The 11,101-nt window shown below is 42.2% G+C and overlaps 1 protein-coding gene across 1 annotated transcript; it reads right to left on the bottom strand.

The window, feature by feature from the left end:
* Nucleotides 1-3,368: 3,368 nt before the first annotated feature.
* On the bottom strand, nt 3,369-11,100 carry zgpat (zinc finger, CCCH-type with G patch domain). Its single transcript, XM_076742071.1, has 7 exons — nt 10,947-11,100; nt 9,923-10,583; nt 9,568-9,701; nt 9,175-9,339; nt 8,876-8,998; nt 7,191-7,602; nt 3,369-6,776 (listed from the first exon to the last, which is right to left on the bottom strand). The coding sequence occupies exons 2-7, from the start codon at nt 10,525-10,527 to the stop codon at nt 6,638-6,640; spliced, it is 1,578 nt and encodes a 525-aa protein (XP_076598186.1). The 5' UTR covers nt 10,528-10,583; nt 10,947-11,100; the 3' UTR covers nt 3,369-6,637.
* Nucleotide 11,101: the final 1 nt, after the last annotated feature.

Below are 11,101 nucleotides of genomic sequence, written 5' to 3' on the forward strand. Positions count from 1 at the left end.
TACTGCATTTTACACTGTGTGCAACACAATTAGATCTGATAGCAAATGTAATGGCTTTTATTGTGCAAAACAAAAGAGAGAGCTGTTCTTGGTGCATAAAATGAGTTGAAGGTCTCTTATTAGTATAAGATACAAATCACCAAAATACTGTTTCACAATTCTTTGTGGCATACCCATTACCATACAAAGAGAGGTATGTTGAAGGAGGTTGATTTTAAGAGGACTTTATAGTTGAATAGCTCCAAATCTTTATTAACATTATCGCTTTCTGTGGATCTTTTCAGTATCTTTCAGCTTTTACAGCTATTCAGCAAAGTTAATTGTGCTGCAAGATATTGAAACTACTTGGCAGAGGACGATAAGCTGCATGGAATACCGTATATGAGGTGTAAGTATGGATTTTGTCCTCGATAATTTTCAGGAAGCTGACCTGGCATGCTCTCTTTTGTTAGTCATGCCAGCAATGTGGCCAAAGTGATGGTAATGGTGGTCTGTCAGTTGGTCAGTCAGTCCAGCACTTTGGTCGAGCCTAAAAAAATGTAATGAATTGCCATGAGATTTTATCAGGTTCCCAGAGGATGAATCCAGATGACTTTGGTGCTCCCCTGACTTTACCCTGGGCACCAAAATCAGGTTTTACATTTATGGTTTTGGGTGACATGTCTTGGCATCTAGTGGATTGATTGTCATGAAATTTGGTTTTGACATTCATGTTACCCTCATCATATGAACTGTAATAATTTTGGTGGCCCCTTCGCTTTTCATTTACTGCATGAGACCAAAATCTGAATTTGTTCAATACTTTGGTTTATGACCACATACCTGCAGGACAAATCACCTTTTCCTCAGCCTCTGCTTTACTTTGTGTTAAGACCCTAAGATTAAAAGCATGATAAACATTTTATCTGGTAAACACCAGCATGATAACACTGTTGTTTTGAGACTGTTAGCATGCTGATGACAGCATGTAGCTTAGGTGACCATATTTTCAAGCCCTCAAACCAAGGTCCCTAAGTGTACCTCATGTTCATGCACGCTCACATGTATGCGCTCATTTTCAATGCCGGGTACTTTATGAAGGAAGAAGTAAGCTTCCTGCAGCTCTTTAGAAAAAGCTGGCTTTCTTTTCAGCATGACGGCTAAATGAAAGAGCCACAAGCATCATAGCCTATGACCTTGCCTGTGACTCATTGGCTAGCAAAAGCCTTGACAATGACACATTGATTAACTGACACACATGCAGACAAGTCAGTGCTGAGTTCAGATATGTGGTGCTTTGTCCATGTTTTTTTATTAGGTTACAATGAGTGTGACAGAGAATGATATCTGTCTATGTAAGCGCTGAACACAAGTATCATAATTATTACTTTAAATGTATTTTATAGATCTTTGTTAGGACTTGAAACACCCAGTTTGAATTTGGGAAAATCCTGGACAAACTGGGATGTCTGGTCAGAATAATTTAGCTCAAAGCACTACTGTGCAGCCTCACAGAATAGAGGAAGAATAGAGGAAGTGGTTGGCAACATGACACGATTAATGTCAACAAGTTTCTCTGACTGATATCACAAATGCTGTTGCTGTTCCCAGACTTTGAAGCTGACAGTACTTCAGTAGTGTTTCTCTTCAGTGATTGGTCTGTTTTCTGCTGGTGAAGCATTCAGGGGACTCAGACGCCAGAGCTGTGTTTGGGAGTGGCGGCTGCCCGTCCTCTCCTTGCTTCTGTGCTGCCATTGGCCTCGACAGGGGCAGTGGCAACTGCTTGCTGTCTGAAAGCAACTTAAGTCTTGTTGCATTTCCATTACAAAATCAGGTAACGTTCAAATAGCTCTCATAAGCACGACAACTCTAAGGACTGTCATGGCCTCAAGTGACTCCAATGACTGCCGTTACAACAGCCAGGAGCACTAATGAACCAGGTGGTATGAATGAGCTTGATAACGACCCCACAGAGGTTGAGTAGCTCAGACTCCCCACCAATCAGAATGAAGAAGCCCTTTGGCCCTTGAAATGTTTTCAAGTTGCCCTTGATTCAACCCTCCTTGGATAAATGTTATTCAGATAACACGAATTCCAAATGACTTCCAGCGGAAAATGATTAGATGAGAAGTTTCCCTCATCTTTAATGTAAGTATGTGCATGTATTGTGATCACAAGGTGATGTTTTACTTTTCTTGTCTCTTGGGAAACCTCATGCTCAAATTATATTCACGAGGGCTTTGCAACACCCGAGGAACAAAGCTAAGATCCAGTCATTGACGTAGCTACTCTACTATTTGTGTCCACTAAAACAAAAAAGTATTAAATTACTGTTTACAGCTAGTCATCAACTCTTCTCCACTTTATTCCTGTTCCCATATATCTGCATCCTGCTGCTCAGTAAAACCTCCAATTTGATTAGATTTAAAAGCATGTAACGTTACACCTGAATGCCCAGCAGTGACCTCAATTTTGACCTCAGCCAACAAACTATTGTATTTCCACTGGCTCAGCAGAAGACCAACCATTGATCATTTTGCAAAAACACAGACAGGAGAAAATGGCAATTAAGCACAATATGGAAACGCAGCACTTTCAACGGGGTGAAATAGGCGCTTTGCTGTATATTTATTCATTGACTCCAACACATAATCAGAAGAAAGGCTGGATGACAGTCTGAAATACAAAGTAGCACTTTGTTGTAACTCCAAATGAGTTACACAGCTTTAGAAAAAAGCCCAGCTTAAGTTAGTCTTTTGTCTGTATGCAAAGATTCATATATGAACGGATATTAATTTCCATTTGTCCTTCCAGTTTCCTCTGAAAACACAATACCAGGCTATATTGTCAATTGAATTCTGAAATGAAATGAGGTTGGTCTTTATGAAACTACAAACTAATTTCCATTAAATGATAAGACATGCCTTTCCAGCAGGGATTTCATATGCATAAATTCAGGATTAAATATTCGTACAAAGGCAAATTACAAATGTGTACGTCAGATGGTAGAGCACCGTAAAGGTCCTCTGCATTGGCTGTCTCAAGGAAGCAATATAAAATGTCAAGCAAGTATACAAAGTTGTTAATTACAACTAAATGTCATGTTATTAAATTTACCTTGAAAAGCTGACCTTCAGTGCTATTTTCAATTAAGCGATTGTCTTGCAGATACATGCCAGGGCCGTGATAATTAATTTAGACAAGGAGAGGTTTTTGAATTTAATAACTGAATTATGGCACATGATGGACCTGATGGTAATGCTACTAGCTGCTTCTTGATAGACTGCTGTATAGTTATGTATGGATGCACTGTATGGAGGTATGTTGTATTTAGGTAGGCTTGTTGTGTAAGTTGTCTAATTTAGTACGATATAGTATTTTTTTAATATATATATATATATATAGTACTTGCAGATAAGCTGTATGTATGTAAGATAAGAATGGATGTATGTATGGCTATATGTACATGTTTATATATCTTTTGTTATATAGCTTACTCATTTCCAACAGCATTGGATTTTCTGGGCTCAGGAGACTCCTGTCCCTAGCTGATTTTAGCAGCAGCTGATATTGTAGGTAGCATAAGCTAATGATAATGGTAAATCTCAGTGAAGATGGTTGAAAGCTCAATCTCCAGCTGATTTTCTGAGGTTTCCAACTGACTCATTTTAAAATGGGAAGCCCGTAAAAGAGTTTTGAATGCGTACATGATGATTGTGACATATGTCACTGTGATAAAACATTAAAAGACTGAGGCTAAGGCTAACAGGTACCAAGCAAAAAGTCAGCATACAGTGCATTACACTGAAGAGCTATAGTTAGTCCTATATAACAGTACAGTATTCTAAATAAAAAATGTAATTATAATGTGAATCTTTCCAACATAACCCCTCAAAAAGCAGTTATCTAAAACAGACAGAAGACAGAAATAACATAAAAATTCAAGCTGGAGGGTCTGCTAGGATTGAGGCCAGCGATCAGCCAGGCCAGGTGCAGGGGCCTGTAGCGCTTGGGGGGCTCTACAGTTCTTTTTCCAATCTCTGTTATTTGGCAAACACCACTGAGGGCAACAATTTGATCTGTGTGTTTAGATAAAAACCACATTAGCAGATAGTGGACATTTTTCACTTTTTTCCTTTTTTCCACATAATGTGCGAATATCACTCAAGACCATATAAAAATCCCTATGACATTCAGTTTTTTCACACATTAAAAGGCAGGCGTGGCATGAAGTACATGCCACGTCATAAGGCCATCAATTCACTATCTCTCATATCTATGTTCATTACCGACATCACAGTATCTTACTGTTTCTTAGATTCCTGTGTGTAATTTTTTACATTACATTAGCATGCTGTCATTCTTATTGTGACCATGCTAACATGCTAATATTAAGCAGGCATTGTATTTACCATTTAAACCATCTTATTTTGGCATGTTATCAAAAAAAAAGAAAAATTTGCTAATTAGCATTAAGTATAGCTGAGACTAACGAGAAATGTCATTTGTTTTGCTGGTATTTGATAATAAACTTAAGTATTGGACAAATTCTGACCTGATATTGGAAAGGTAAGGCATCACCAAGGTTTTTACAAGTCATCCATCCAACAGCTTCACGTTTACAGATTTTGTGATCCGTCACAGGATAAGTGAGAACTTTGACCTGCTGGTGACACTAATGAATCATCTGCTGGGGACCATGAATGTTTCTACAACATCTCATGGCAATTCATTCATATATTTGTTCAAATAATTAATTATGTACCGACTAACTGACTGAAACCATGTGACTCGAAATTTGCAACATCCCCATGAATTAAAATTTGGCATGGTGGTTGTCATACAGATAAAAATTGTGAAGAGTACAAATACATACATTTTTCTTAGCAATTGGAGTGGAAGATTGTATCTATACCAGACTGCACATTTGTACAACAGAGGACTCTCCGTTAACAGAATATAGAAAGCTCAACCTACTCTACACATTCATAGGCCAACCCTTGTATCCTGGCAGCCTTCAGCTGAACAGCTTAGTGTGAATTCCCAAGTAAAACATCTGTCAAGGTGGCCGTCCAATCAATTTTCCCATCACATCTCCTTAATCACTTAATCCAGGCTCTGATAGGTGCCGATTAGCAGCCAAAACTCCCCTAATAGGCCACCCGGAATCCATACACAAGACAGACGTCTGCAGGAGTGTGCGGCGCATACAGACAGCCAAGACACACCAAGACCTGAACACACACACACACACACACACACACACACACACACACACACGCACACACACAGAGTCAATCTGCTGCTGGCTGGGCAGCGATACCCTCAGAGACCTGAGGCTCATAAATGGGGTAAAGCGTGAAGCACAGACCCTCGCGGGATCCCATTAAATCAACACACACACTGCATTTTGCCATTTTTCCCCGACGATCAGCAAATTCAGTGCGATCCCTCCAGTCACCAACAATCTAAAAGTGCTGCCACTCAACAGATCAGAGTGCGAGCGGGGCTTCCCTCAGGGTACCGACTCAAGGGTTTAGGAGTTCTGCAGGTGCAGCTGCCCTCTGCTCCGCCAGAGTCCATCGAGACACTTCAGGGATAGCTTATGAAGCACGCTGTATCTCCCTGCTGCCTTTATTGCTTTGTCGTGAGTATTTACCATTTCTCTCCCCTTAGGGAAAGCACAATGGCTGTGACTTGCTGATGGTCACCGGTTTCCTAGTTGAATATATTCAGCCTTCGTGGATTCAGGGTCTCACTAAACCTCAGCATATTTCAGCTGGCCTGATTCTTTTGAAAAGTGTTCATTCAAAAAGACAACACGAGCAGTTTTCAGTTATTATGTTGTATCACATTCAGATAAGAAATTACTAATAAAAGGAAAAGCATAAAAGAATGAAGACCCCTACAGCTACCAAACATCACGACTTCAACCTTGAGTCTGAAACACACCCACCGCCCACAGGCAATGTGTGTTCAATCTACGAGCAGACGAGCTGCTCTCAAGATTCATTATTTAATAGAGAGGTTACAGTCGTAGCTTCAAAGACTGCTGTATGAGCCGGTGAGAGGCGTGGGCAAATGGAGGGGCTTCACTAAACTCTGCAAAGGTCTCCCAACTCCTGAGGATGTAGTTTTAAAATCAGTCAGAAAACCGAGTCAGGCATACAGGGGCAGCCTCTGGTCAGACTTACTGGAACCTCTTGCAGAGACGTACTGTATAACAAAGACCACATTAAGGATTCTGTGGTAGAGAAACATGTCTTCACACTGGAGTTCAGTTGTGTAAAGGTGTGTGTTGAAAACGACAGGAAGATGCACAGTGGTAAAAACTGGGATTTTAGTGCTGATCAAGACAAATACGCTGAGACAAAGTTTTCATTGTAAATTAAATGTTGTTTGTAACGTCCCTGTGAACCGTACAGTTTGAAACCAAACAGCTGCTCACACAAAATGAACTGCTCAGTCCTTGGAAATAAAGTGAGAAGCAGACATGATCTTCAGCAAACGATCCATTCTGCATGAAGCACGAACCCATGACGCTAAAATACGTCTTTAAAAAACAGTTCAGCAAATAACTGACAAAAGGCAAGGGACGAAAGTTCATCTGAGGCAAGCAGGGCTGCCTTTATCCTGCGAGTCTTTGAGGGAACTGAGTTTAGAACTCAGTCATCTTCTTGTGTGTGTCAGCCTTCCTGTGCTCGCTCTGGATGGACAGCTCCTGGGCTTTCTGCTGGGCCAGCAGCCTGCGGGCCGCTGACAGCTTCTCTTCCAGCTGCTTCACTCTGGATGCATCCCTTTGCACACACAAACAACAAATAGATTAGGGGAGAGACGGGGAGACAAGTTGGTTTTCAGCTGCACTTTTCCAGAATGAGTTGGCCACGAAAACAAGTGTCTGACTTCAAATCTTTACGTCCACAAGCCTTCTTATTTGTTCATTCAAATGAATTAATTAATTACCGCTACAGTTGACCAGGGTTACATAGCAACTAGCTTATATTTCACAATTAGCTACATGTTATGCTATGATTGCTAATGTGTCTGAACTCTCCATGGAGGCGATAACAGGGAGCTGAGGTTCCACTGGAATTAGATTAATGATGTCTTGATTCATTTAAGGCCAGCTCCCAGCCTTTCACAGACGTCAGATTAAACGCATAAATATATAGAAATGTACAATAACAACACAGACAGAACTCAGTACTGACCTTCCTGTTTGTCTGCTGAGTGACTCACTCAGTTTCTGGATCTCCCTCTCAGTCTGGGACACCCTCTCAGCAGCCTGGAACAGCTTCACATTCAGACTCCTCTTCGTGCCTTTTCCTCCCCTGTAAGCCTCTAAGCCAGTCGCCGCTGATGGCGCAGCAGCACCCCCCTCAGTGGGATCAGTGCTCTTGCCTCCTAGCTTGTGGTTGAGAAAGTCAAAGACAGTATGGCGGCCTCCGGTGGCCACCCGAGGCTTTCTGTGCCTCTTTGGGCGGCCTGTCTGTGTGCCATCTTTTGCCGTCTTGCTCTGGGTGCGTCTCTGGGTGAGCTCGGCACACTGGTCCAGAGACTTAGCTTTGGGTAGGACCACAGCCATGACTGGCTCCACTCGACCCTCCTGCATCTTTCCCAAGCCTGAGAAAACAAAAACGACTGAGTGAGGAAGAGGAACACATTGGATTTTATTTTGCATATCTACTGTGCAGACAGGGAAAAGCAAGAAGACTGAAAAGATTTCACATGCATTCTATCATCCCAACACATTTTAATATGGAAATGATCATTTCTGAATCAGAATCAGTTACCCTGAAGCGCAATTACAGTGCCACCATATTACATAGGTGTTCTTCAATTACAGTGTATTTTCAGCAAGACCATATTCTAAGAAATGTGATCCAACCTCTCTAATGTTACACAGATATTATGGTCCACGTCTGCACGTTCTGTTGTTAATCATAATTTCTGTCTTTAATCGTGTAACATGTTCATGATTTCATTCTCCCTCCTATGAAACAAAGTGTGTTTAAGCCACTACAAACATGTCTGGTGTGAATGTGCTCCAAAACAGTTTGACTTAATATGAGTGTTTGTAGAGGACTAATATATGAAGTTGTCTTGGTTACACGGGTGTAGAAACACACAAATATGTACTTAAAAGTGCAAAAGGAAACAGCGCTATTATGAACACAAGACACGTGATAAATGCTCTGTCAATGACGTTTTAAAGCTGCAGTAGGTAACTTGTATAAAAGTAATTTTTTGTCATGTTTGCTCAAACTGTCCCTATGCCCAGACAGCAGTACATGAAAAAAAAAAAAAAAACTGGCTCCATTGGTCCCACCTACTGCTCCTACTGTGAATTGCAAGAATCCACCGCGCCTGACACAAAACAACCAATCAGAGCCAGAGGAGCGTCTGAGGGAGTGTCTGACATCTGTCAATCACTACTCACACACGCTGCGAAATGCCCCCTCCCTCCGCTCATGCTGCCGGCTGCCGCTCAGTCAAACAGCACTGTGAGCGTCAGGAGGCTAGTGAAAGCTATGGAGGAGCAACAGCCACCCGCAAAGGAGAAACTGCTCATACCGCCGCTGCCAACAACAGCATATACGGCTAAGACAACAAATAACCATAAAATTAATATGGTGATTGTTACAGTAACACTCCGCAGAGCGTATATCCTGCCATATATGTATGCCTCAGTCAGCCCTGGTGGGGTTAAAACTGAGACCTTCTTTCTACAAGACGACAATTCAACCGGTGTAATCTGTTAGAAATATTAGAAATATGTTATATCGCCTTGCTAATGCTGATGAAACATTTGTATGGAGTATAGTGTATAACTCATTTTATGATAAAAACCCAATCAAAACCTACAATGCGCTTAATATTGTGCACTTGCACTCACCTTTCCCATATTCATAGCCCATTTTGAGCATAAGCTTGGATCCGATGCCTCTGGTATGTGCCTCCCAGCCACCAAAATTTGCACTGTTAAATGCTACTGTGGATTCTACAGCAGAGTCCATAACTGTTGGGTAACAAGTGAGAATCAAAGTAGAAACAGTTACTTTATGAGGGAGAAACAACATCAAACAACTTTCAAATTCAAATGTTCACATTTTTAGTGGTACGTAGAATAGGATACAAGGCCATTAACTTGAGGGGGCTTATACTTAGGGAATGGGAACACATGTCCCAGCACACCTTTTGCATAAGCCTCGTCATCTCCATCTCCCGGGTCGTCCAGGTCGGAGTCAGAGGAGAGCGAGTCATCTTCCCTCAAAGGCGGGATAATGCAGTCGGCCTCGACCACAACATCTTTGAGCAGCAGCGAGTCAAACTTCACAGTGTAGAACCCACTGTCAATTTCTACATCGAGAGAAAACACCAGAGTCAGCAAAATATTCAAACTAACGAGACGCATTTCATGAACCACTGTCTTGACTGTTTTTGTCGATGAAGATTTTCAGGAATTGTATTTACTGTATTACATTTTTTAATTTCAGTTCAGTCAACCTTAAAGTGAATTCACTGCCACAGTCTGGCAGCATTTACTGTAAAGCTCATGGTCAAAAACTGGCTCGGTCAACGCATTACCTTTGATTCTGGCTGGGTACCAGATGCCATCCTCATGTCGAGTCAAGCAGGATGAGCCCTCTTCAAGATTACTGAGGTCAAACTCCAGGAACTCTCTGAGCTCCGACACGTAGACCACTTCACCGTGGGAAAACCTTCCATAAAAAGGGAAAAAGAGTAATAGTCAAGACACATGCATAGTAATTTCTTTGTGCATTAAACACAGTCATGGGACACCAAACCTCTCCACTGTCACCCTGATGGGGAGCTCTTTCAGGATGAGCAGACACCTGCTGGATGATACATCTGCTCTCACAACAAAGGCAGAAATGAGCAAATTAATACAACAACCCAAAACAAAACCATTGAACTTTACCTGCAATTATCTGGGAAGCGACACTTGTCCTCTAGGTAGAATGGACAGGGCTTCATAGACTTCTGGGTGGGGTAGACATAGAGCACTCTCACTTGCGCCTCTTCTCCATCTGGCGGTTCTGCTCCCACCACCATGGCATTATGATACTCCAGAGTCCCCCATTTTGTCCGGTAGGGCGCTCTTACTTTGGTGCCACTGAGTGCATCTTCTTCTTCTTCTTCTTCGTCCCCCTCCTCCTCCACCACACCTTCCCCCTCCCTGTCCCTCTCTCTGGTATCAGAGCTACTACCTGAAGATTCTCCGAGTTCAGAGTAGAAAGCAGCAAACTCACTGGTCAAACTGCTGTTTGTACCGCTCGTGTCACCTGCTGCCTCTGAGGTGTTTGACTGTAGTCCATTACTGTCCTCCAGGCTGGCCAGAAGACGACTCTTTTTGACAGACACCAGGCTGGCCTCTGTGAGCTCTATCAGCTGACAAAGGTCGTCTTTCAGTTTGAGCAGGTCTGACTGCTGGGAGGGGTCCAGACCAGCTGACAGGGCTGTCTCCACCTGCTGCAACTGGGCACCATAGGTGGAGATGGCCGCCTCGAGGGTCTCTTCATCCATACTGACGCTTGGCACAGGGCAGGACAGGAATGGACAGCATCAAGCCCCAAAGACACCTGAGGAAAGACAAGACGGTTGACTAAAGTGGAATCAAGGAAACAGATCTCACCACATTGGACAGATGGACTTCCTGATGCACTCCTGCCATTCTTCTTTCTCATCACACGAGAACACAGTTTGTCCTTTCTTGTATCATTAAAGTCATATTTTAGTTGCCATGTAATTATAATAGAGTGAATTGGCTTTTCCGAAAGACTCGTAAAGCCCTCGTATCGTGCTTAGGTACATTCATTTTGCCCAAAGATTTAACGTTACGTTATATATGAATCACTAACAAAGCTACATATCAGAGCTGGTTCAAGCTAAATGTTAGCCGTTTCTAAGCTAACATTTACATCTGATTATAACATTTGCGTTACCTTGGTAATCAAACTAGCTGATCCACTGCACCGAAGGAGAAACTGGCAGCCATGGAAAGATGTGAAAACAAGTAATTAAAATAGCTAAATTCACATACTGGCAGACCACAATCACAACATGAACCGGCTGAATGTCTAGCTAGCTCAAGTGGATG

Source organism: Chaetodon auriga, chromosome 10 (genome assembly GCF_051107435.1).
Source record: "Chaetodon auriga isolate fChaAug3 chromosome 10, fChaAug3.hap1, whole genome shotgun sequence".
Classification (NCBI taxonomy): domain Eukaryota; kingdom Metazoa; phylum Chordata; class Actinopteri; order Chaetodontiformes; family Chaetodontidae; genus Chaetodon; species Chaetodon auriga.

What these genes read in the sequence shown, in the direction of transcription:
- zgpat (XM_076742071.1), bottom strand. Translation starts at nt 10,527, where the DNA reads ATGGATGAAGAGACCCTCGAGGCGGCCATCTCCACCTATGGTGCCCAG. An exon ending in TGACGAGGCTTATGCAAAAG is followed by an intron (nt 8,999 to 9,174) that starts GTGTGCTGGGAC and finishes GTTACCCAACAG; the next exon opens with TTATGGACTCTGCTGTAGAA. An exon ending in GGGCTATGAATATGGGAAAG is followed by an intron (nt 7,603 to 8,875) that starts GTGAGTGCAAGT and finishes TTGTTTTCTCAG; the next exon opens with GCTTGGGAAAGATGCAGGAG.